We start from the raw sequence: 27,218 nt of genomic DNA, 5'->3' as shown, positions 1-27,218 counted from the left end.
GTTATTTTAGTAAGCTTTAAAAAAAACTCAAATATTCCTTTTTAAAATTTTGTTAGGTATAAAAGTAATTTTTGAATGAGGATGCATATCATACCTTTCTATAAAGCTTTATTAAAGCATACACACCTAGAAATTCTTATATGCATCTTTGAAATATGCTTAGTCATTAAAATTAGAGCTATTTTGGCCAAAATAATCTTTTCATATTAGTTTTAATATCTTATTTCACATATCACATTTTCTATTACTACTTCTACTATTATGTACAGCTGTATTATATTTATTATACACTCCCACCTGATTGTTCACTTGTGAAAATTATTACAAGTCACTAGTGAACTACAGGGACTTATGTTTCAGTTATTTCTGGCTATTTTTTTTTTATCTATAACACATCAACAAGTGTCTTAAATTCCAGTGAAAAGGGCCTTCAGTGACTTGAGAGTAGGATCTTAGGCACAGGCTCCTCATGCCATAATGTAAGTCCTTTTCAGATCATGTAAGTGGTCACTTTAAGAACCAGGGGCTGGAGAGATGACTCATTGGTTAAGAGCTCTTCCAGAGGATCAGGTTCAAATCCCAGCACCCACGTGGCAGATCACAACCAGCTGTAACTCTAATCCCAGAGGATACGACACCCCTTTCTCACCTCCAGGAGAAAGGCACACACGGCGCACAGACATACATGTAGCCAAAACACTCATACGTATAAAAATAAAACTTTTTTTAAAAAAAATTACAGAACAGTTTAATACTGGAAAGTTAGCCAATATCCAGTAGAACAAGACTTTGGTTAACAAAGCCTAACTCAGTCCCCTTTTCCTAACCTGTATGGCCTGCCCCAAGTAAGATACAACAAATGGCTGTCCTTCAGGGGGAGCTGTTGAGTACTTTCCTATCTCACCCCATGACAGGAGAGGGTGGTGGTTGACAGTTAGTAGCCCCAGTACCCAACATTCACCTGGGCACCAGACAGAGCTAACTGCTCTTTGGAAAAGAAGCCTGAGCATATGTGAACAAGGAAGGAGAAAGATGCAGCTATTTATAGGAAATCAAAGATGGGGGATTCTTACCTTCCAAGCTATACATTAAGAAGTCACTGCTCCAAGGAAACTGGGACTGTTGAAGCTCATGTGGAAAGGAAGTGGGGCATTGGGACCTGAAACTAAAGTTTTCTGATTCTGTTGTGAAAGCTGACTGGAGAGCATCTGAGAAGGTTCTTCCTAAAAGGCCAGCGGCAGTGGATAGGGGAACTCCAGGACCTGATAAAAAGTATAGACTTTGGTGCGGCTTCATGTGCTGAGGTGGGTTGGTAGGGGCTCCCCTTTTCTGAGGAGCGGGGGAGGGGGAAGGGAGAGAGAGGGAGGGTTAGGACCAGGAGGAGAGGAGGGAGGGGGACCACAATCAGGATGTAAAGTGAATACATAAATGCATGTTTTTCAGATGTGGACATTCACAGGCAGGGGCACAGATTGTCAGCTCACTTGATGTGTGCTGTACAGGCAGCACTTGAGAGCGTTATCCCATGCCTGTTCCAGGAACCCGAATTTATACAGAATACATGAAAATTCTCCGTGTACAGGCTCAGCTGTTTCCCGGAACATGCATGGGGCAACTGAGGATGTTCATAAGTTCATTAGTGTTCTGTAATTGTGTAGACCTGCTTGAATTACATAGCGGGCCGACGGTGAAATCTATATACTATTGTTATTTAGTTTACCAGTGTGCCCAAGACTGGTGGCACATAACTTAATTCTAGCACTTGGAAGACAGAAACAGTCAGATCTCTGTGAGTTCCAGGCCAGCCTGGTCTACAGAGTGAGTTTCAGGACAGCCAAGACTAGAGAGAGAAACCCTGATTCAAAAATAAAAAATAAAAAAATAGAATAAAAAGAATAAAAAGAAACGAAGAATATAAAAGTGTATATTCCACACAGCAGCATGGCACTATATACCTACTACTCCTTGTATAGATCATTTTATAATGAGGCAGAAAACTTAAAGATTGTAAAGGGAAATACAGACTACATTTCCTATTTTGTGTATTTACTTCTGGTCTCACCATCACTACCTAAGTGCTCTGTGAATGCTCCTGACCTTTGAACCTCACTCCAACAGTGTGCCACTCCCCATGCTCTCCCCCACTTAACTGCCATCATCTTCTAACCTAAGACGTAACCTCCAAGGAAGCCTCTTTCCTACCACAGTCCATGTCTTTATCCGCCCCTCTCACAGGGGGCGGCATCTCACAGGGAATCCGATGTGCCTGGGAGACCAAAGTCAAATTCCTGGCCTCCCAAGGCCCTTCCATAGTCACAGACTACCAGGACATCTTCTCTGCCCTCCTCCTCAGCCACCTCCTTCCTCCAGGGCAACCTGAGTTCACACTTGACCAGGACCTCCTCTCATCCATCTCGTCCCACCAAGACCAACTGCCCACACAGGCCCCATTAGAAATTTACCCTGGAAATCAAATCCCCTGTGGTGACCACAGCTCCAAACCCACGACCACCCCTTCCTGGATGTTCCCAAGGCACCTCTAGCTCAAAATGACAACGCAAAAGGAGTCAGAACCACTGCTTTCAGTTTAGACGCTTTATTGGCATGACTTATAAGCTGCCCTAGCTAGTAGGACGCTAGGGCTGGCTGAGCCTGAAGAGGCGGTAGCTCTCCAGCCTCCGAGACCCAGGTATTTTCAGTTGTCGTCATCTGGTGTTTCATCAAACAGAGTATTGGCGGTGGTTTTGAAGAGATGGTGGAGCTGTTCATTGTTTTTTACAACTCGGATGACGTGTTCTGGAGCTATGCGCTTCTTGCCGTTGGTATGGGCTTCCTCCCCAGCCAGCTCAAGGAGGTTGGAGGTCACGTACTCAAGTACACCAGCGAAGAACACGGGTGCAGAGGAGCTCAGGCGCCGGGAGTAGTTCCCCTCTCTCAGGAAACGGTCCACACGGCTAACCGGAAACTGAAGCTCGGCTCTTGAGGAGCGGGATACGTGTTTTCTTCCCCTTCTTCTCCCAGCCATGCTGCTCGATGGATGGATTCGGCAGAGCTTCACTTCCCTTGTGGCCTGAGACTCTCAAAATGATCAACTTTCTAACTGCTCATGTGCTTATCTTGGCTCCTCAAGAGAGGACTTTGTTACAACACAGACATTATGATGTCACTGATATCCACTGAGCTCTGATGTTCAGTGTAGAAATGCCCATATTAGGAAATTGCTCACCTTAGTGAATATATCCCCATTTTTCTTTTCCTATTTTCATGTGTATGAGTATATGTTTACATGTGCTCACGTGTGGGCATGCACATAAAGGTCTGAAGTCGATATCTGGAATCTTCCTTGGTCACTCTTCTATCTTATTTACTGAGAAAAGATCTTTCAAGCCTAGCCAGAGCTCACCAATATAGTCTCACTAGCCCCTTTGCTTTGGAGATCCTGCCGTAGCCTTCCATGGGAAGTCTGGAGTTACAAGCAGGCCAGCAAGTCCACCTAGTTACATCTACCTCTTTTTTTTTAAGATTTATTTATTATTATGTATACAGTGCTCTGCCTGCATGTACACCCACAAGCCAGAAGAGGGCACCAGATCACATTATAGATGGCTGTGAGCCACCATGTGGTTGTTGGGAATTGAACTCAGGACCTCTGGAGGAGCAGTCAGTGCTCTTAACCGCTGAGCCATCTTTCCAGCCCTACTCTTTTTTTTTTTGTTACATTTTTTCTCCTTTATTAATTTATTCTTGTTACATCTCAATGGCTATCCCATCCCTTGTATCCTCCCATTCTTCCCTCCCTCCCAATTTCCCCTTATTCCCCTCCCCTATGACTGTTCCTGAGGGGGATTACCTCCCCCTTTATATGATCATAGGGTATCAAGTCTCTTCTTGGTAACTTGCTGTCCTTCCTCTGATTGCCACCAGGTCTCCCCGTCCAGGGGACATGGTCAAAGGTGAGGCACCAGAGTATGTGAGAAAGTCATATCCCACGAAAGCCTTCACTTACCAGGAAACTGAGACAGAGGGGAGGACATTCCAGTGGGACTCTAGATGAGAGAATCATGGGAGAAAGGCAAAGTAGAAGGACCCAGAGGGTCCTAGAAGCCTACAAGTAGAACATTATGATAGGCAGATTTGGGCCCAGGGGTCCCGCTCAAACTAGGGCACCAGCCAAGGACAATACAGGCGGTAAACCTTAAGCCCCTATCCAGCCCTACTCTTATGGGAACCTTTTCTGTTTGATTTTTACATTCTGACCAGATCACAATAGAAAACTTCTGTCCATGGGATGCAATGTCTGGTTATTTATGCATCAAACTTTAGTTTTGCCTCAATTTACATAGTCATCTTAGGGCTCCTAATCAATGTTCCTGTTTCCATTGTTTACTCTTCTTTGAAGTTCTCATCACATTTGCCACTTTATTTAACATCTGCCAGCTATTCACATTACAAGTATTTAGTAGGTGTTCTTCTGTCTTTGAGTATTATGAGTTTACAGTTTTAGATCATCTATACCCATTTTAGGACTCCTTTTATGCTATAAACTTTACAACCATTTCAAGTTCGGTGACAGAAATGTAGTCCCAAGCCTATCCTTTTTAGCATTTCACATGAATCCCATACATTAATAGAGAACTTTGAAAAGTTACTTTTATTGTTGTTTTGTTTTTGTTTTTCAAGACAGGGTTTCTCTCTGTAGCTTTGGCTGTCCTGGACTTGCTCTGTAGACCAGGCTGGCCTCCAACTCACAGCAACCCACCTGCCTCTGGCTCCTGAGTGCTGGGATTAAAGGCATGCACCACCATGCCCAGCCTTAAAGTTACTTTACCACATATTAATTGTATAAGTCAATATATTTTATTATGATTTTCCATTCATATATATACATATATAAAGTCTTTCTTTGATTTATTCTTTTAATTTTTTCAACATTTATTTATGGGAGAGCATGAATGGGATGGCTTGCATGTGGGAGTCAGGGGACAACTTTCTGAAGTTGGTACTCTCTTTCCACCATGCAGAGGCCATTAGGTATGGAGATGAGTGTTCATAATGGTTAAGTCATCTCTCCAGCAGTGGTGTGATGTTCTTTCTGGCTCTGTTTTTATTATTTTGTTTTCCTGATTTCTATTTTAATGTTACTGGGGTTTGTTTGTTTGCTATCCCATTATTTTCCATTTTCTGTCCTGTTCTTCTCCATTGTTAACAATAGTGGTTGAGATTTTTCTGGCTCTTATTTTCTATTAAGATAAAATTTACATAACATAAAATTTACCATCTTAGCCACTTATAAAATTTGGTGTCCACTTGTGATGTCATGAAACTATTAGGACTCCATCACAGTCTCTACCTATACTATTGCCACTGGAAACTGCTTCCTGGAAATCAGATTCAAATGCCTCATGCAACTAAAACTCCCATACCTCCAATCCTTTACAGAGTAGGCTTTAGGTATTGTGAGGTCTGATGCCCCAGTCTGGCTTCAAACTCTTACAGAGACATGAATTACCTTGAACTTCTGATACTCCTGCCTCTGCCTCCCAAATGTTTAGTTACAGGCATATGCCACAATGCCTGGCTTATTCAATGCTACAGCAAGGGATCAAACCCAGAGCTTCAGGCACATTAGGCAAGCAGTCTATCACCTAAGCCACATTCAAGAACCCCATCGTCTTTTAAACAGGGTAACTGTCATGAACAGCAGGCTGGTACCAAGGCACCTTAGACTTCTGATCTTCCTATCCCAAGTGCTGTGGTATAAGTATGCACCACCACACTTGGCTTGTGTGGTAGTGGGGATTGAGCTCAGGCTCAGGTTTGCAGGATAAGTAAGCACTCTACCAGTTGGGCTACAATACATTCCTATCCCCTTTTGTGTTTCTTCCCTTTTTTTTTTTTGTCTTTCTTTTTATGTGGTAATGAGAGCTGAATTGAAGGTCATGAGCATGCTAGGTGAGCAGTCTTCTATTGACCCACATCCTTAGTCCTACCTTCTGACAGCCATTGAAAAAAGATTTACCTCCCTTCATGCACCCATTTCAATATTCCTTGTTATATCTCCATGTCTCTTCTTTGGTCTATCTTTTGAAGTAGTTTTACTATCGTTTTCTCTCATAATCTAAATATAAACTTTCAATCTGTTCATTTTGTAAACATTCCAAATCCTAAATTTAAAAAAAATATACCACAGAAAACTGTTCCTTGTCTAGACAGCTTCCATGACTGTAACATTTCGTGACAGAGGTCTGGAAACAGTCTTGGCATCTCTTCTGCTTTGCCTTCGTATATAATTAATCATCAGTCATTCATTCCTTTTCCATATCTTTACTACTGGTTCCAAGAACCCATTCTGACTATTCTTTTCCAACATTATCACCGTCACTTCAGCAGCTGGAACAACCCACTTACTGTCCTTCCTATTCATTCCTGTACCATCTTCAAATTCATTTCCTAGTGTAGTCATTTTCTAACACTAAACCTGCTTATTGCACTGTGTTGCTTAAAACTCATCAGTGGCTTCCAACTGCATGCAGATTAGTACTTCAAATCCTAAGATGCCTGTCTTAGGGTTTCATTGCTGTGAAGAGACACCATGACCACGGCAACTGTTAGAAAGGAAAACATTTACTTGGGGCTGCCTTACAGTTTCGGAGGCTCAGTCTATTCTCATCATGACGGGCAGCACGTCAGCATGCAGGCAAACATGGCGCTGGAGAAAGAGTCAAGCGTTCTACATCTTGATCCAAAGTCTAAAGGGAGAGACTGTGTTCCTCACTAAGCACAGGCTGAGCATAGAAGACCTCAAAGCCCACCCCCACAGTGACACACCTACTCCAACAAGGCCACACCTCCTAACAGTGCCACTCCCTATGGGCCAAGCAATCAAAGACAGCAGTCTAGGGGCCATTGCTATTCAAACCACCACAATGCTCTATATTGATTTTCCTTCATCTAGCTTCTCTGCCTCATAGGCAATTTTCCAATATAAATATATGCCCTGGAAAACTTTGCCTCATTTCCAGGCTTGGCTAGGATCCACACAGTCTCCTTACCTTATACTTTGTAGGACTTATCTAAAGTAAAATAAATACATGATTGATCATTCGATTTATGTCTGTCACTTTTCTTCTAAGATGACAGGAGCCTGTCCACTTCATTAACACTTTATTCTCAGAGACCGGTACAGAGAGTGAGCATATTCAACACAGAGCATATTCAACAAGTCTTCATTACATTCCTGAATGAAACCACACAAATCTCATCTTAGCCCATGGTCGCTTTAGTACACTGTAGGTAGCACATGCTATGAGGTTCATCATACTACCTGGCATAAAATAAGTGTTCATGGGACAATCATTACAGCCAACTTCACCTCCTATAGTAAAATACAGGATATTCTCAAGGCTGAGCAAGGCAAATGGTAAGTTGCCTGGACTTTCCCAGAGCAGAACAATCTTAGAATTTGATCCTGGGTTTAAGCCCAATACATCTTCGAAGATGACAGTGAGTGGAAGAAGCTCACAGGGACAAGATTTGTTATTTATGAGCCATATGAAAAGTTTCCAGTAGGACACAATGCTACTCACATACGTTAGACACAATAGAAAGCCATACAAAACAGCAAGATTTGAGGTTGTCAAGGTCTCGTTGGCAAGGAAAACAGTGACTGATAATGTGTAGGTTTTTTTCTTGACATGATGAAAATGTTCTAAATTTTAGAGTCTAATATGACAGGTAATGGTTATCTTCATACAACGCTGTAAATATACAAAAACTATCGAATTTCTGCTATGAATTAGACTGCATTTTTTTTAAAAAAAGAAAGAAAATAATCCTTCATCTGGCTCCCATGATTCTTAAGACAAGGCCATAGAAGATGGCACAGTTTCACACTTGGAAGCAATGCCATTCTATAAAGAAGCATAAACTCTTTCCATGTGGAAATGAGATGAGACTCCAAAAACATGTCAGTAAATGGGTCTGCAATGAATTCAGGCTCAAATTCACACATCTGAGGCACCTCAGCTGGTCTACACTAGAGTATAGGTGAATTTTTTCCTTTGAGCCCTGGCTAAATAGAGATTCATAAGACCCCTTCCCCCACAAAAATGTTATAATTTTAACTCACTGGAATTTTAGGTTAGCAAACGGAACATAAACTCAGAACAGTAAACATATAAATCGATTTCACCTGAAGCAAAGAATGTTGCTTCTGAATTTGAACCTTAAATGTAAGCAGAAATTGAAAAGAAAAGGATGCATACATACATCTTCCGGTGCTGATGCTCTGCTGCAAGATGGTAATATACAGCTGGAGGGTCAGTTGTGGGGCAGAACCTAGGAAAGCCTGGATCACTGATGCCCGGCTGAATGCAGAACGGTGGGTAAACAGCTTGCCTTCTGCCTGACCCACCTCCTTCTCGATCTCCTCTGAGAGGCCATCTTTTGGCATCTGTCGTTTCTTAGTGATGCTTACATAAGGTTCCTCATTTTGGCTGGATTGACAGTAGAGGCAAAACACTTCAAAACACCTAGAATCAAATTAATGAGTCATAGAAATTAGTGACTGGCAGAATTCCATCCTTTCCCAGTCATCCTGTTTTCACTTAGCCAGATTCTCAAACCCCTGCCTGGCTATTCTACATCTCTCCAAGGCATTCACTCTCAGGATCAGTTCTAAGGAGTTGGTGTTCTGCAAGCCTCTAGTAGACCAGTATGAATTGAGTGAGACTCAAGCAAAGTTGACATTGAAAGCTACCAAGGCAAAGAAAACTAGCGAATGGGGAGTAATCCACACTCTGGAGCCCCACAAAAATGCCTAGTTTTTCTTCCTGATACATATTAACTATGTGACTTATATTCTGAACTTTTCCCCTCAATCATAAAATAGAGAAAACACTTTGTCCTCCTGCTGTGAAAGAGAACGAGAGAGGTGTAAGGCTGTTTGTGTGTGCATGTTCCACATTAAACCAAGGCCACAAACCACCTTAGTTTAAAAAAAATGTGCAGCATCACTCCTATAACCTCACCACTCTCTAGATTCTGGAGTTTAGAGGCCAGGGCAGAATGATTGTCAAGAGTCCAAGGCCAGCTTGGGCTACACAGTGAGCTGCAGATGAGCCTGGGCTATATAGTAAGGTTGGGTGTGGGGATGAAGAACATGAAGATGAAAGTTGGCTAAGTGTACAGCCCAGAGTTGCTAGGCATATAGAATTTCACTGGAAGACCACAACATATTACCTATTTCTTTGTCCTGATAAGCCCATATAGGCCACAACTAAACTCCAACATGTCCAGCGCTTGGCAGACATATTATTTAGGGAATCCTAAGCCTGTTCTAGGGACAGATCTTTAACTAGTGACTAAAATTCCTCCCTCTCGATAAATAGATACTGACAGAAAGAAAAAAGACAGATGGATGGAGAAATGAAAGTATAAATGAATAAAATGTTAACTGTAGAATCTAGGTTGGGGTCTTTGAGTGTACAAGTCAATAAGATTTTCTTCTCATGTTTGAAAATTTTCACAATGAAGTGCTGGGAAAAACAGATTTTCCCTTGGGTTTAAACATTGAAAGACTTTTAACGCCCTCAAACAGAAATTTCATAACAATCTTACAATGCTGCTAGATTTTTATGGCTTCATCAGCTTTATTGAATGTTGTTAACTTTATACCATAACTTGGACATATCTGTGACAACCTAAGTACCTTTATAATTTTAAATAGTGAAATAAAGCTTTTGATGCATGAGGGAAAAAATAGGTCATATGTTGTGGTAATGACAGCAGATGTACTTTACTAAAATAGCTTGAAGATTCCCACTCCATTCATTTTGAGGTGTTCACTATCTAAATGGGGTACTGGGGCAATATTGATGCCGTATTTTGGCTCACATGATAGTTTCTGATACACCAGCTCATAAGGAAACCCTACTGAAAAAATTTAAGCCAGCATCATTTGTATTAGCAAAATAATGAGATTACTTTAGAGGCCCTCAAAGTGAAAGGGTAATTAAATATATCAAAGAACTTCTACTCAACTAAATACTATGTAGTTATCAAGACTAACAGTTTAGAAAAACATCTACTATAAGTAACACAAGACTTTTAGGCTGGTGAGATGGCTTAGTGGTAAAGGTACTTGCTGCCAAACCTGGGCACTTAAGTTTAATCCCTGGGTCCCTCTCACATGGTGAAAGGAGAGAACTGACTCTCTCAAGTTGTCCTCTGACCTCCACACATCACCAAGGCATGCGCACGTGCACACAAACACAGATACACAAATAATCAACGGATCAAATTAATTTTTGAAAAAATACTGGGCTTGGGATACAGCCTCCTTAGCATGTGTTAGGCCCTGGTTTCAATCCCCAACACATTTAACTAAATAAAATAAATATAAATATACATTTATCTTGTTTGATAAGGGAAGCAAATTGGAAGAGAAAACTTTACACACAGAAAATGTATACAAACTACACATACATACACATAAACAGTAGAATGACAGAATTTGATTATATTGATTCAAAAGAGCCAATTGTTAAATAGAAATTGTGTAATCAAGTTGTTAAACAACTAGTACCTTGGTCAGATTTGATGGGGATAAATACATTTTGGAAATTAGCAAACCCCTGAAATCCAGGCTCATTTTCCCTGACAGTTTACAATGATAGGCACACACACACACACACACACACACACACACACACTAAGGATATACAACAAAATCATTAAGAATTGTTCTCTTTAGGCAGTTCAGTTAAAGGTTTTTCCTTCACTGTAAAAATGATATTTTCTGTTTCTCTTTTATTTTAACAAATATTCTTTACTTGTGATATAAAAATCAAACTTCTTCAAACTTTTAAAGACCAAAACAAACAACCAAAGCATAGAGCATGCTAAAAGCTGCTCAATGAAATGAATGAATGAAATAAGGATTTGTAGAAGAACACAATTCCATTGGTGACTGAGGGGACTATGTGAAACAGGGATCATTTATAGAATTGTTAAATGAAACTTCAGAGATCAACTATGCAACTGATAAAAAAGTTTCCAGGAAAAAAATGGCCCAGATAGCCCTAAAGGTGGAACCTCTCACAATCCACTGCTTTTCTTAAGAGATACATTTGCCTTTTTCCCACTTTGAGACAGGGTTTTTCATGTCGCTCTGGCTGGCCTAGAACTCACTATCTAAACCAGGCTGGCTTCAAACTCACAGAGATATACCTGCCTCTGTTTTCTGAGTGCCGAGACTAAAGGCATGTAGCACCATACCTAGCACATCTCAACATAGCTTTCTATATCATATCTTATAAATTTGTGAACCATCCCAAGACCTCTTTCTACTAGTATTTAGAAAACTAAGAAACAAACTACTACTGCTGTCTTGAAATTCTTCCAAGACTTATCCAATAACTCCAAACTGTTTAGACAGTTTGTTTTAATTGTTGTTTCTCTGCATGAGCTACTTGAATGAAATCACCCAAGGTAAGGGCTAAGGATGTACTTTAGTGGTAGAAGACCAGCATCTTTCATAAAAATTATTCAAGGTAGTTTGTCAGTATCATGTACTCCATGGCGCAGGAAGCCTTTGTGTAATGTATGTACAGGTAGGTATTTTAGGCTCTACAGGCCATGGTCTGTGCTCAACTCTGCCTCTGCACTGCTAAAAGTAACAGTCTATAAAGGAATGACTATAGTTGTGTTCCAAAAAAAAAAAAACAACTTTATTTACAGAAACTGATGGTGGCATGATTTGGCCACTGGACCATAGTCTGCAGGCAGCCCCGTGATGATCCCTGCTGAAGATAAATAGTAATTTGACGCAACTTTTTTTCACTTAGTTCCACTTTCAAGCATAAGACAACTCATTGTCATAACCATAACAGCAGTTTGTTCCCTAGCATGTTGATGGCAGCACAAACAACTTGAGGTACCAAGAATCCTAATGGAAATACTTTTTTCCAAAGAAACACTATGATTTCTCATAAGCCACATTATGTGCATGTGAGATATATGCTCTGAAACCTACACTAGAGAGCTATACTGGTTAAATAGAAACCATTGTGAAACCTTTCACAACCCATTTGCTTAATCTCCTAGGCTGTAGAAGAAGACCATGCCAGTTAGTGCACAGGGTTTTACTTCAAATGGAATTAAATAATGGGTGTACTTTGCTTTTCAAATATGGACTGTTATTAAATTATTTTTAAGTTTCCCAATAGAGAAATACTACTTTGAATTACTTTGCAATGTTCTATAATAATTTTAGACTGTTTCAACCTACATCTTATAAACCTACTTTTTTTAACCTTTAATTTTGTTTCCTAAATTGTGCTAGTAATAAAAATGAGGGGATTTCTTGAAAATGTCACTCATTTATATTTATTCCTCTCAATTAACTTATGAAAGTTAACACAACTGTGAGAATAATAGAAAATAGAAGGTAAAATATAATCTCCCTTCTGTTTTTCCAGAATATCTAAAATAAAACTTACAGTAAGATTTTTTCCTTCAAATTGAAAACAAAGGTAATTCAAGACACCATGCAAACTTCATATTTAAACCCTTATATAGAAAGAACCATAGAAACTACAGCTATACACTTAAATATAAGACTAAAATTATAATATATAAATGAAATAAGGAGCTCTACCAGTACCTCCCTGACAGAAAGGGCAAAAGTGAGTTAACAGTTTTAGTCCACAACTGTTGGTGTAAGGTATCTCAGGTCTCCTTTTCCCTATCCTGGGGACCTGACATAGAGCTTCCAGCATGTTAAAGCAAGCACTATATGCAGTAAACTACTGTAGTCACTTTAATTGAATCATCATATTGTAATAATTAAAAAACATCTTCCTAAAACTGGTGGTTTGTCTAACTTGAATAGAAGTAAACTGTCCCCCCAAATCTTAATTAATATTAAAATACTAGTAAAAACCATTACCAAGGAATAAAAGGGAGAAACATTATGACATATTCTAGTTTGGGAGAATAATTTGATCTTTCTGAAAAGCTGATGATTTAAGAGTTCAAATTAGGGAGCCAGGTGTGGTGGCGCATGTTTGCAGTCCTAGCACTTGGGAGGCAGAGGCAGGAGGATCTCTGTGAGTTCAAGGCCAACCTGGTCTACAAGATGTCCAAGATAACCAAGGCTACCCAGAGAAACCCTGTCTCAAAAGCAGTAACAAAAAAAAAAGAGCTCAAATTAGAATCAGTCAGTAGGAATAAATACCATTTAAAGTCCTGTTAACCAAAAAACAACACATTGTTTTTCCCTTTCATTTGGAAGCTAAGGATCTTGGAACTACATGTTCCGTATCTAAATTCAAAGATCCTAGGTCCAGTACTTTCTTGACATAAATCAGCTATATCAGAATGTGAGACTCCTTTCTTTAACAATTTTTTTAAATTACTGTGATAACTGAAGAATACCAAAGAGTTTATTTATAATAAAGGAGAAAATTGTATACGTTCATGTTCAGGAGGAAAAAACTATACTCACACTCTGCCACTCTGTAATATTATTCTAAACAACTTAGTGTATTTCCCTGAACTCCAGCTTATCATTGCCATGCTGTTTTTATATGTGATGGTCTATTCGCCTTGTCTTGAGTAACTCCTGATTTTAAGAGACACTGCTAAATGACAGCAGTGACAGAGGATTCTTCCGTGGTTAGTTTGGTTGCTTATTTTTAATTCAGTCCACAAATGACCAAACATTTAAAACCTTAAAGATGGAATTGCTGATAAAATGAACTGCACAGTCCACTTTCTTTTACAGTGCACAAAACATAATGAGCCTAATCGCGTTTGGAAAGAAAGCCTTGGGAACCCGTTCTGGAGCTTCATTTGTCCCCATGTATAAAATGGGCTCAAGGATTGAGGGAGCCTAGAGCAATAGCACGCCCAAGGCTCTAGCACCAACCTCCAGCACCAAAATGCTAACTATGCAAACAAATGCTGTGAGCACAACTGGGTCTACTTCACGGCAAGTGGTCGATCAGCGAAGGCATGGTAGGGACGAACCAAACCACTTCCCACAAGGAACTTTTTGAGAATTCTCAGTTCCCCAAGTCACTCCAGCCAAATATGAGTGTCCTCCCCACAGATGACATAACAGGATGAGTGCCTTGTCTAAAGTCAAATGTCACTTACTGAGTGGGGACACTTGCAGGACCATGGGGCTTGTTTAAGAACGTGGGTTCTCTACCAGCTAATTAATTATAAGGCTTTATAAATACCCCCGTCCCTCCTTTTTTTTTCTGATCCCCCCCTGACTGTCAGGACTTCAGCAGCAGTTTCTCACTATTGCCAGCATATGTATCTTATCTTTTGTAGGATTCTGTGGTTCTTGAAAACCAGGAAACCTGTTTACCAAGTTTTCTATAATTGTGTTAAACTGCAAGTCCATGCAGTAAGGTAGAAAGGTTGTATTTAAAATGGCATGCAAAGTTTTAAAATCGTGAACATGATTCTTTTTTTTTTTAACCTGAGCATAAAATTTTGCTTTTCCTACGGTAGGAAAACAATATGTTTACATTCCCTTCAAGTTCTGAGAGTTAAGTCAAGTCTGTTTTCATTCCTGTGTGTATCTTCTTGCTTTGTGTTCGTAAAGAATAATTTCCAGGCCTAAAGATGTCGCTCATTTGCTCAGCCTGTCCCAGGCCCTGGATTCCACCCACAGCACCACAAGCAGCAATAACAACAAAAACAGTTTTATTTTTTCCAGAAACAGCATTAACAGTGTTTCTTAATAGAAAGTGCGTCCCTGTCGTCAAGGACCATTCTGCACCTGATTTCATGGCCATGGTAAAAAAAAAACAAAAAACAAACAAAAAAAAAATAAATAGGGCAGAATCAGAAAACATCTCTGGTATTACATGCGTCTTTACTCTAGAAAACGTTCATCGCGCCAAGAGAAAAGTGGAGTGTATGGATTTCTAGATTCCAGTATATGAATTAAGTGCATTTTTACAAAGCACTTAAAATAGTGCCTGGTACACACTTACGTGCCACATGCTTGATAAACTAAATTAAATGACGCATAAGGACTCTGACTTTAACCATGCTTGAAGTAACTTCCAAAGGTTTGTACCATGGCCACATATGCCAATCCTGCGGAAGTCCACTTGACCACATAGAGAGCCACATAGTGACCAAAAAGGACCAAAAATGCTGCTCCTTTTTTGGGTCAAATTGGGGAAACCTTTGGCAATTCCATACGATGACTTCTGAAATGCAGGGCATCTCAGTTTTAGTTAGCCTCAAGCTGGGATCCTGTCTCATTCCCAAGACTGGAACTGGAAGGTTTGGGCAGGCAGGGTGAGTCAGCCCTGCTCTGGCCACCTGTCCGCCCCCCCCCCCCCCCCGCCTTCAGGGAGGCCTCTCCGTCAGCTGGGGCGGTGGATGGGGGGGACAGGCAGGGCTGCGGCCTAAGGGGTTCCACACGCACCTGTACAAGGGCCCGAGCTGGAGCAGGTGCATCAGCAGCACCAGCGGGCGATCGCGGCTGAGGTCGCGGTGGATGAACAGGAGCGTTAACTGCACCAGAGCACAGGGCATCAGGGAGAAGAACAGCGTCAGCGCCTGCCACATGCGGTCCCCGCCCGAGCGGTAGGTGCTGCTCAAGTAGAGCGCCGCCGTCGTCTCGGCCACGAACAGGAACAGGGACGCTAACACCGAGAACGGGAATTTCATCTCCGCGCCTCAGAGACTCGCCTCGCGGGTGGCGGAGGCTGAGGCGGAGGCGGCGGTGATGGCGGTGGTGGTTACCAGAGCGGTTCCCAGCATGCCCGGGCCCGACCTGCTTGTGCGCAGCGAAGCCCGATCAGGGCACGCGGGCCAGGCCAAGCGGCCGCCGCGCTCTGGAGCCCGGCCTGGGGGCAACCGACACGGGGGGTGGGGGTGTGGGTGGGGCGGCGGCGAGGGCCCGCTCGGACACGCCCACGCGCGCCGTGCGCAACCGCCCGCGCGCGCGCCCCATAGCTTGCTGCGCGGGCGCGCGCGGCCCTGAAGATACTATTTTGAGCTGGCCGCGAACCTGTGTCTTCTAGCGCAAAGTACCCCAGGAGGCCACCAACCAAGTTGGCCCGCTTGCAGCCTCTGGGTCCTAGAGTCGGTTTGTTCTGTGTTGTCTTGGGAAACCTGTCATGGCCAACTTAAAAAACTACCACCAGTAGAAACTAAAATTGGAGGTGGAGGAGTCTGAACTCCTGATCCTCTGTCTGGTTTTTTGGTTTGGTTTGGTTTGGTTTGGTTTGGTTTGGTTTGGTTTGGTTTGGTTTGGTTTGGTTTGGTTTTGAGGGGGCCGAAGAAACCCCTGATGAAAAGTTCAGATTTTCCTCCCAGTCCAAAATAGGCAGAGCCACTGAGATGCACTTCAAAGAGCAAGCATGCTGTCATCATGCACTGGACAAACTGGGAAATACATTTAACTTTTCACTGAAACCCTTGAGAATATTGTTCGTCTTTCTAGTACAGACTTCGAAGGAGCATCAAAAGAACTGTGGGAGCCAAAGTTTCCCCTCCCAGATAAAACTGCTTCCAAAATATATCGCTGTATAACTGTGACTAACTCAAGACAGGTCAAAGACCAGAGCCTAATAAGGAAACAGTTTGCTAGCCCAACACATACCTCTGTTGGTGTGCCAACCCTTAGCTGTTTGCTTAAGTTTTTAATACAATATATTCTAAATATATTCTTTTCCCTACCCTACTCCTCCCACATCTTCCTCACCTCCCTACCCACTCGACTTCATGCTTTCCGCCCTCAAAAAAAAAAAAAAGGAAAAAAAAACTACGTAAAACAAAAAGCAAATAGTAAGTCAAACAAATGTCAAAACCAACAAACAACAATCACACACAAAAAACCATGGGGTCCATTTTGAGTTGGCCCACTACACCTGACCATGAGGGCCCTGCCCTAGAGTGTGGCTGATATACTTACTCACTGGCAGTTGAAAAACAAAACAAAGCAAAACAAAAACGAACAACATTTTTAAAAAAAAAATAGAACTTCACCCCTCCCAGTATGTATCAGTTGCAAATACCTTCTTGGTCAGGGGTTGGAATTTGTGTCTACTTCAGTTTTCAAGTGCTGGGATTTTGTCTGGTTTTGCCCTGGACACATGTCCTGAGTATGCTGACTAAACTCTTGGACATCAAGAGGGACGCCCCCTGACCAACACACACATACACACACACACACACACACACACACACACAGAGAGAGAGAGAGAGAGAGAGAGAGAGAGAGAGAGAGAGAGAGAGAGAAAGAGAGAGAGAGAGAGAGTCCCTCATACCTTCTAAGATCATTTTCCATGAAGAAATTGGGTGATTTTAATTTTCAGGCATCTTGGGCATTTTTCTATTTTGGAAAATGACGTAAATAAAATGTGAAGATTCTTAAGCTGTCAAGACAAGACTAAGCATAGAAAGAGCGGACAGGTGGGACTGTTTACTGGGTTGGTGCCTTGACATGGGGAAATCTATTTAAAGGTCTGAGGGGAGATTTCAGCCAAGGACTGAGAAGTACCAGGCCCTTTCTCCAAAAGGATTACGAATGCCTATTTATAGAAGCCAGCAGGCCACCATGACTTGGATGCAGATACACACAGGCACAAACAGAATAAGCAGCAGCACTCTGCAGAGTATTAGTGTAATATTTTATTTGACATCATAGTTAAGCTTTAAAGGAAAACTAACGGGGTAGCTACGAACGATTCATTAAGAACACAGTAATTATTTAGCATCTGATTTTAAGGCAAAGGATTATCACAGGTTTTACATTATGAAGCGGACCGTGTGGAGCAGTTGGGCAATAAGCCAGAGACGTACGTCACTTTTAAACACAATAAAGTCCAGTTTGTAACAGATTGTTTTCTACAGTACAAAACTAATGCAGAAAGCACATTGGAAAGATCACAGTGTTTTGGGATATTATAACAGCAGTTAAAAGTTTCTGAGTCAGTCTTGCTGCTCAAGAGGTTTTATTACGCCATGCAGTGGACTGTTAGCAACCTTCTCTGTGAAGCTGAAGCAAATTCAACTGGCAATTGTCCTTCCTGCTCCTGGAACAACAGATAACAAAAGCTAAAATCTGATGAGCATTTCTAAGTTGATTCTTCTTAGTCACAGTCTGCACATTAACTTATCATAGGCACCGCATCTTTCTGAATTTTCCTTCAGAAGAACATATACAATTGGAGGTTAGTTTCCCTGCTAAACACATAAGTGGATTTTCATTAAAAATCAACATCATATATTGCAATATATTTCCTCACTAGGAACAAAATACCCACTATGGGTTTTTCAAAGTACGCATTGCTGTAATAGACTTATAGAAAATGCTGTTTGGGTATAATCATATGTAATATGTCAGAAATCATATGTAATATGCCAGAATACTTGAGAATTTGGTTTTATTATAAAATCCCATAGTACAACACTTTGTAATATAGTAAAATGCTTAGTAAAATGTTCTTCTGCACTAAGTTTAGAACTGCCACTGATAGATCTTTCAAACATCTCAAAGTACTAAGGAAATATAATAATTAGCAAGAAATGAAGTAACATGATTTTGGCAAAAAAGCATCTTTACAAAGCCTCTCAATTGGTGTGCTAGTATTTCAAAATTCTTGCTACATACAACACATAAGTGATGTTGGATTTAATGTTAATAAAAATTAAAGGAATTTTTAAAAGTACTAATAACTGTTTCCTATTATTTGGTTCATTTTATGATTTTGTTTTACTCGTAATTATACAGACAAATACAGAAAAAAAAAGCACAACTTTATTAACAATTCTAATTTATTGAACAGTCTTTGACAGTGAATAGTACGTTAAACTATGGTGCTTGTTTGATATTAGGGATAATTAGCAGTAAGCTGTTATACCATAATGACAATGTGCTATTTGGTATGACCCTAAAAGATTAAGGAATTGCACTGGTTTGCTGCCTATGAAATGTACCATTAGGAAGATGAACTTTTTAAACCCCATAATGATACAATCATGTGTTTATAAATACTGTGAGCTGTGCATAAATGAAAACCATTTTGGTGACGTAGATTCTCTTCACACTAGTAAATGATGCTTGACCATTCCCCGGTTATATATGGCTTTTCAACCTGTAGCACTGTTTCTACAAAGTCCATTTTTAAAAATTCTCTTGGTTTAGTGTCACTACATCCAAGAGATTAAAATTCAGACCTATCTTCCAAGAGCTCCCCCAAGAAGTTTCGAGTTGGAAGAGCTCTTCTGTTATTAGAGAGTGGACTGTCCTTTACCAGATTCTGAGACCAAAGTATTGCACTCAGAGCACTCCACTGGTACTCCTATATGGAACATCTAAGTAATACAAAATATACTGAATTTCAAGAGGAAAAGGAGTCTACTGCTGCTACAGTCTTCAGAAGACACCTCTAATATCAATATACTAAAGTCCTAAAAGACAGAGGCAAGACGATTATGTGAATCGATCTGCTTATTTGAATATATCCACATGTAAGTATTACTACTTTCAACCTGAACCTAATTCAGTGGCATAACTTATTTTAATGATAATTGCCACTTACACACAGATAGAAAAGCATCAGGGGATGGTATCAGACATCCCACTAAAATACATTGTAGTACGGTCATTTGTTGAAGACAGTAGACATGCAACAGAGTTTATGTCTTCTTGCAACTGATTGCTACATCACAGCTACTTCACACACAATGCAGGGCTATATGCTGAGGAACATATCACACCCAAAAAACATGAGGAAAATTTCAGCAGAGCTGCACTAGTCTATATGTATGAATTGTTTACACATATACACACTCAGATGTTTCTCCCATCTCCGCTCTCTTGGAGTCCTTCCGGAAAGCATGAGAAGAGAGGGTGTATTGGGGTACTGTTGAAGATCTGTTTCTATATGTAAGACTAAAGCCATATCTGCTGGTTTCAATTTAGTAAGTGATCGTTCTATAACTAATGAGCTGTCTTGCCTTTTAGATGATTCTGAGTATAAAGAAAAGTCTGTTCACTGGAGCCATACAGTTTACCAGCTCTCCTTCCACCCCAATGCAGAACAAAACTACAGGAGATTTGGTTTCCCATTTAAATAACGTTTCAAAGTTCATTCAGAATGGGTGACTAACAGGTGCCCCGAAAGGAAATAAAGATGCACAGAATCCCACAGAGGAGACTTTGTTATGCGTATAGGGATCTAGATAGAAAGGACAAAGTTCAGTATTTAAAGAAGAGGACAATTAACATCATCACCATCACCCATTAGGTCCCAATCCATTAATGTTTTCAATTTCAAAGTAAGGGGAGAGATTGCACCCCCGATCAAGGACTTCTGACCATGGGCAAAGTCCATATAGGAACAACTTCAGTTTCTGTCTTTTATGACACTAAAAACAATATGACCAGTCCCTTTGATGGGGCGGAAGCACAACACGTGCAGTCACAACCTTATTCTCACAGCACGGGTACTCTTGTGGCAGCTTGCCCTAGACTTGTGATCTGACCTTGGAATACTCCCAATTCTTGCTGCTACTGACCTTGAAGTCAGCCCTTTTGTCCAAAGTGGAGTCAAGTGTAAGAGCCCTGTGCTCTTAGCTAAGAACAGATGTGGACAGGAGTAAGAAGGAAGCCTGCCTTCCCAGGAGAAAAGAGGTCATGTGTGTGATTAAACAGACGGAGAAGAAAATCCATTATCCGAACGAGCTATTTAGAGATAGAGGATGAAAAATGCTGAATTGAAGGTGGTTTAGGATTAAAGAGATTCCAGGGAGCGAGAAAACCCATTGGTAAGACCCACTAAGCACACATATGCAAATTCCTTTCAGATGCTGGGCTTTGGGAAGCATCCCCTAACCCTTACCCTGCCTTCTCACCTGCTTTCCTAGCCAAATTAATGCTAAGATCACATGGCCTTAATAAACTTGAGGGCTAATCACTCCAGCTATTAATTTCAGACATATTCAATAAATAATTTAAGGGAGGCCTCAGAAGCAGTATAATTCAATTCTTGTAGGTCACACACCTCTGAGGACCACATTAAAGTGGGGATCAAAGTCAATGTGAAATTATCCTTATTTCCCAATTCATTTTTTGCTACATAGATCTGGCCTGGCTGCCCCTTTTCTTGAGTTATTGACACGACAGTCCTTTTTTCTCAGTAAGTGAAATAAATATTTGGGTTACAAAAAAATAAGGCTTCTAGGCCACACCAGGCAATCCTCTGGGGGTACATTCAGAAACTTCTGAGGTGCAAACACCACAGTCAGAATTGGTGGTGGAATATAAAATGAACACACTTGGAGTTTACCCATCTAGTGACCTGGACCTTAAGCCCTGCATCAATACATGACATGTGGTCTTTTGCTTGTTCCTTTTTAATATTAACTGAGCATAACTTTCTCTGCACATAGTAGGAACATAAAATATAGAAGCTTTTGTAAGTAATAAAGAGCCTGTATATTACAAGTTGCCCCTATGACAAGCCCGTGAACTAGACAAGGCACCTACTGTATACAGTCACCTCAAGAAAGTGGCAGAACAAGGCTTTGGAATTCCTGACGTGGTTCTCTGGACTTTGCTGTTTCCTTCCAATTGTGTATTTTCTTTTCTTTCTCTCTTTGTTTTGTTATTGTTGTTCCTAATGGTAGAATAAGTACCTAGGGCTGCATGCATGCTACAAGTGTCCTACCACTGAGTTTCACCCTCAGCCTGTGTATCCTTTCTTAGCCTAGTTACACATCCCAAACTTGGATTTCTTGCACCAAAATTACTGAGCTTTGCTCTCTACAAAGCCAAAACAATTTGCATAACACTTTGATTAAAAATCTCAAAGAAAGCTAAAGAAGTCAGTTGCCAGAGGAAGAGATGGGAATCACTATGGACCCAAAAAATTGTTCTATCTGTATAATGAATTGTCATAATTGAAGACTGTTATCTTAACAACATCGTTAATTGCCGAAAAAACAGTGGGAAATATACAGTCAGACTTCTATTCTATTTAAATATCAGGTTATAAGCTGACAAGAAGTTAAATGCAACGAGATTGGGTAAAATAAATACAGTTAATGTGTAGAGGGAAATGTCTAATTGTATTCATGCCACATCCTGCAGTGTTTTACAAAATATATTGCTATTGAAGTATAAGGTCGCCTCCTTCCTTATTGTTAAGACTGCTTTAATGAGCCCTCAAACATCTCCACTCAGCATTCATAATTGTTTTTGTCCTACAGAGTAAACAGTAGTAAAGCTTGAATAGTGGTGGACATGTCACACAGTAAGAGCTGGAGGGATGGCTCAGCAGCTAAGAGCATGGGCCCTCCTCTTGCTGGAGAGCCAAGCTGCATTTCCATTCCCAGAATTCACATTAAATGTCTCAGAACTGTCCATAACTGCATCTCCAAGGAGATATAACACCTCTGGCATCCACAGGCACCAGCACTCTTATGCACATATCTACACACATACATGTGCTTTAAAATAATTTTTAAAAATCTTTTCAAAATGCCTATTGAAGGTAGCAGCAAGCTTCAACATTAAGGATATTGCCACACATGAAACTGATAATGAAATAAATGACATGACTTACTTTCCTACTAAAAATATGTGTCTTTCCTCCCTCTCTTGGGAAAATAAGATAGAAGAGGGTCCTCCCAAATAAATAACACTTTTCTCTCAGGAAAATGAAAAGTTTCAATGATAGGCTTAACAGCCAAATAAAAGTATATTCTTGTTTCAAATTTACTGAGATGGTGCTACAGAAAGACCACACCCAAACATGATCACTATTTGGATATGATAAAAAAAAAAAAGAGTAACCTTTTCATAGTGATCATCACAAAGTTACAGTAACTCTATGACAAGTTAAAAACGTTAACGGCACTGTCTGTTCTTCCAGAGGTCCTGAGTTCAATTCCCAGCAACCACATGGTGGCTCACAACCATCTATAATAAGATCTGGTGCTCTCTTCTGGTGTGCAGGCAAACATTTGGGCAGAATACTTTATAAATAATAAATAAATCTTTTTTTTAAGGTAGGTCCAGTTCTTCTAAAGGCTCCTATAAATTTATAAATATAACAGATACAACACATCTATGTGTTGTTTCCTAGTCCTCTGGGTTTGTATTCTGTATGATGAATGGTGGAAAAGGGTGGGCATATTTTAAGTAAGAGGTACCTTTGAGGGGATGGGGTAATTTGTTTACTGTGGTGCTTGCAGATTTCTAATCTAGAATATTGAGCAAACAGACTTGAAAGGAGAAACCTTTCTGTTTCTGCTCCTTCCTAGCTCTAAGTCTTCAGGAAAGTCACCATAACACACACTGAGTGGCTTCTCAGACACAATAAAAAGCATGTATTCATGTAATTAAAAAGCCCGAATTTTGGCTGGTTATTACCTTTAGCCTGGAGGGCCCATGCAAAATTCATTTAAAATGAGATGGTGAAGTGCTGTCATTGTCCTTTCAAAAGGAGTCCATTCTGTGGACAGCATCTTCCTTAATAGTTTCCAAAAGGTGCTTGCCCTTCTCAAAAAAACAAACAAACAAACAGACAAAAAACAAAAAGCAACAACAACACACACAAAAAAACCTTTCTGGAATCTAAATTTTACCTAGAACACTATTTTCACAGATATGCAATGGAAGCCAATTTTATATGTTGAAATCTGAGGGTGTGAACATGGGACAATATGCCAACAAGGTACATATTTTGCAAAACTTATTTTGTCCGAGATTGTGTTGATGATTGTAAACATCAAAGAGTCATAAAATATAAAAAGACAGTTCTTTTCTTTGGTAAGATTCTTTGAGAATCCTATGAATACAAGGGGTCCTCTATTCCAAAATAAGATCATACATACAACGTGCAACCAAAGCCACACAAATCCATTGGGTCACACACAAGGCAGCACACACACAAATGTTTCCAGGCAGTAGCTTATTACCTAACTCCTTCAAAGTCTACCTACAGTTCAAATAGTGTTTCAGCTTATATGGGGATAGATGTTGCATACACACACACACACACACACACACACACACACACACACACACCTACATACATATACCTATCCAAATATCTAATGATACTGAAATAATGGCATCGTATATACCACAACTGTTTCCTTAATATGATGTCTGAACTTCAGTGGTTAGATACCAGGACTGCAGAAAACTCATGTTCTGTGTATTGGCTGCTATTGGTGTTCAACAATCCACTATGGACTTGAAGCATTTTTATAACTTGCATTTATAGCAGAAGTAAACTTGATATGACACCTAGTATCAACTGAGGTGATAGCTGGTGTCTAGCATGTCCTGTGGTTGTCAAGGCAAGGTGACCAGCCAGGGAGTTCATGCCACTCTTAGCCAAACAGGAGGAAATGGAGTAACATGCTTTCTACAACCACTGCTATTTTTCTCATCTCGTAGCTCTCACAGTAACCTATGAAATACAGAAATGAATTACCCTGATTTTTGAGATGAGCTCTATTTACCGAGAGCATATATTACAGTCTAATAGCTTCAGAGAGATTACAAAGATAAAGGCATTTGAAAAAATTCTAATAGCCACACTATACAGCTTATATTTCAAATTGAGACAAACACATGACAATAACACTTATTTGCTAGGTATGAATTGTCCTGACTTCCGGTTTTTCTTTTCTTTTTTTTTCTTTCTTTCTTTCTTTCTTTTTTTTTTTTTGGTGTTTTTGTTTGTTTTATTTTTTGTCTTGTTTCTTATTTGTTTGTGGTGCTAGGCACAGAACTGGGGCTTTGTGCATCCTAAACAAGTTACAGACTAAGCTAGTAAGCTACACACCTGCCTACCCTGAATCTTACTATTCTGAGCTCTAGGAAAGAGAAGGGAACTAAGAAAAGAGATATTCTAAGGCCCACGGCAGCTTCAAATTTCAGTGTTCAAAATAAGTTATGTATGATTTTTTTTAAGTGCCCAGGACAGTGATTTTTAAAAAATGCACAGATATGCAAATATCTCCACTCAAAAACATCATGAACTTCAGTAAGTAAAGGCCTAGGACGATCAATTGTTTCTGTTCATGTCCTTCACCCTGACACTTGCTCCCTGCTAACAGTTTTTAACAAGGCAAAATTACTTTCGATCCCGGTGGCCTTTACTTCTGAATTTAGGGTTAGAGGGAATACACAGATGGTCAAATTTGCTCCTCAGTTTGAAAGCATTGGCATTTTATCCCCACCATCTCCGGGTCACTTTTGTCTTGTTATTTTTTTTCCCCTTTTCTCTTGGGGGGGTTTTACATCTCTCCCCTGAAACGTTAAGTCTGTGGTTTTTAGATGAGGTGTGGCATCTTTGCTTGGCAGGCTCTCTCTCTCTCGATTCTGGTATCACGCCGTCCTCAGCAGACTGATCTCATGCTTCTGGCAGCAATGTGAAGGCTCATGGTTGCGATACCGTTGGATGTGGATTTACGTGGAAAACTGCCTAGAGGAGGCTCAGGAAATCTCAGAGGCCTTCAGCCAGCTGCAACAGGAGATGGAGCCTTTTAAACAAAGACGCTGAAGAGAGGGAATTCAGCCTGATTGGGCTGTAGCAAATCAATGAGAAAGCAAACAGTCCCAGAGAAGCCTTCATACAAGCTGTATATGCTTTCAAGAACCCGTGAGCCGGCTTTGAATTCTTCAGTGAATAAGAACTGAGCAAACCTAAAAAGAAAAAGAAAAAAAAAAAAAAAACAGGAACCGTTTCAATATGAATGTGTTCTTATGACCAGCCACGGGATGCTGGTCTTTTGTGAAGTTAACGTTTCAGTGTCATTTTCTTTTCAGAACTGTGTAATTAATTCAAGAAAACTCTGTTCTTTGGGGGGGGAAAGAGACCAGTTACATAAGTGTTTATGTTTTGCAATAGGTTTTGTTGGCACACAAATCCAACTATTTTTAGAAGTTGCAAATCAAAGTACATTGGCATTGTCTGAAATTTTGTTCCTTCCATTGTCCAATAATTAAAAGTAGAAAAGTCAGCATAATCATCCTACTTATATTTGTCTTGAACTGAAGCAAAGTGATAGATCACTGGCCCTTTAAAAAATCTAAATATATTGTGTTTCTGGAGACATATTATTTCTGAACTAGGTTTCATTTATATGTGACAGACAGCAGAGGCTGAAACTAAATGTACAGAATTTTACACAGTCAGCTGTGGGCAGCGAAGGACTAAGATGAATGGGAAGATGCCAGCAACGTTTCATAATGATGACATCAAATAGCAAATTCAACTATGAAGCATTGCTGTTAAGACAATCCACCTTTAGAACAAGCCACTGACCTCGAAAATCTTTGACTTTTACTTCTTATTTAGATTAACTGTAGAGTAGTTGACAGCCTTTCAAGTGCTCTCACCTATGTCATTGTTTTTAACTGATTTTATTCATTTTTTCATCAACAACAAAAATAATCACCACTTCTGATGCTGGTGAGATCTGAGACGTGGAACTGTCATAAATTTATATTACTGCTGCCACCCAGGGGTCCTAGAATAAGGAATTGCTTATTTAATCTTTTCCAGGGCCCTCGGACTTGTTGCAGGCATTCTAAATAAAGAGGAAAAAATGCAATTTCATTCTTACTTATTTTCTATCAACTGTTTCCTTGATTATGTAAGCACTTAAATAAGATTTTATACTTTTAAACAACACAAAATAAGGCATTTTAGCCGGGTGTGGTGGTGCACGCCTTTAATTCCAACACTCAGGGAGGCAAAGACAGACAGATCTCTGAGAGCTCCAGGCCAGAGAAACCCTTTCTCGAAAAGAAAAGAAGAAAAAGAAAATGAAAGAAAAAAGGAAAAAAATGCCTTTTAAGAATCAATCAAAAGCAGGGCATGGTGGCACACGCCTTTAATCCCAGCACTCGAAGGCAGAGGCAGGTGGATCGCTGTGAGTTCGAGGCCAGCCTGGTCTAGAAAGTGAGTCCAGGACAGCCAGGCCTACACAGAGAAACCCTGTCTGAGAAAAAAAAATGACCAAGTGACATTTTAACAACTTAAATAAATGGAAACGTATACCATGATCTTGAATGGGAAACTTTGCTATTTTAAAGACATTAATAATTCTCATGGAAATAACCTGTAATTTGGTGAAATTCTTCCAAATAGGACTGCTTTTAAAGCTGACAAATTGGTCCTAAAATTGGAAAATAAAATCAAGAACAGTAG

At 40.2% G+C, this 27,218-nt stretch overlaps 3 protein-coding genes across 3 annotated transcripts in view; all 3 read right to left on the bottom strand.

The window, feature by feature from the left end:
- XK (X-linked Kx blood group antigen, Kell and VPS13A binding protein) overlaps positions 1-15,954 on the bottom strand; it is a 36,866-nt gene extending 20,912 nt beyond the window's left edge. Inside the window, exons 1-2 of the mRNA XM_084790344.1 lie at positions 15,458-15,954; positions 8,269-8,531 (exon numbers count right to left, since the gene is read on the bottom strand). Of these exons, the coding sequence (XP_084646470.1) occupies positions 8,269-8,531; positions 15,458-15,702 (508 nt within the window). The 5' untranslated portion in view covers positions 15,703-15,954. The remainder of the gene's footprint in view (positions 1-8,268; positions 8,532-15,457) is intronic.
- Positions 2,581-3,129, bottom strand: LOC311601561 (histone H2A-Bbd type 1-like). The gene has a single exon (XM_084789051.1). The coding sequence runs from the start codon at positions 3,023-3,025 to the stop codon at positions 2,696-2,698; it is 330 nt and encodes a 109-aa protein (XP_084645177.1). The 5' UTR covers positions 3,026-3,129; the 3' UTR covers positions 2,581-2,695.
- A 1,701-nt stretch (positions 15,955-17,655) lies between the features above and the next one.
- LANCL3 (LanC like family member 3) overlaps positions 17,656-27,218 on the bottom strand; it is a 110,310-nt gene continuing 100,747 nt past the window's right edge. The window contains exon 5 of the mRNA XM_084790774.1: positions 17,656-25,708. Within this exon, the coding sequence (XP_084646900.1) occupies positions 25,549-25,708 (160 nt within the window). The 3' untranslated portion in view covers positions 17,656-25,548. The remainder of the gene's footprint in view (positions 25,709-27,218) is intronic.

Source organism: Acomys minous, assembly GCF_964271855.1.
Source record: "Acomys minous genome assembly, chromosome: 7".
Taxonomy (NCBI): domain Eukaryota; kingdom Metazoa; phylum Chordata; class Mammalia; order Rodentia; family Muridae; genus Acomys; species Acomys minous.
Note: the sequence above shows the minus strand (reverse complement) of the source record. Positions and strands in the feature narration are given on the sequence as shown.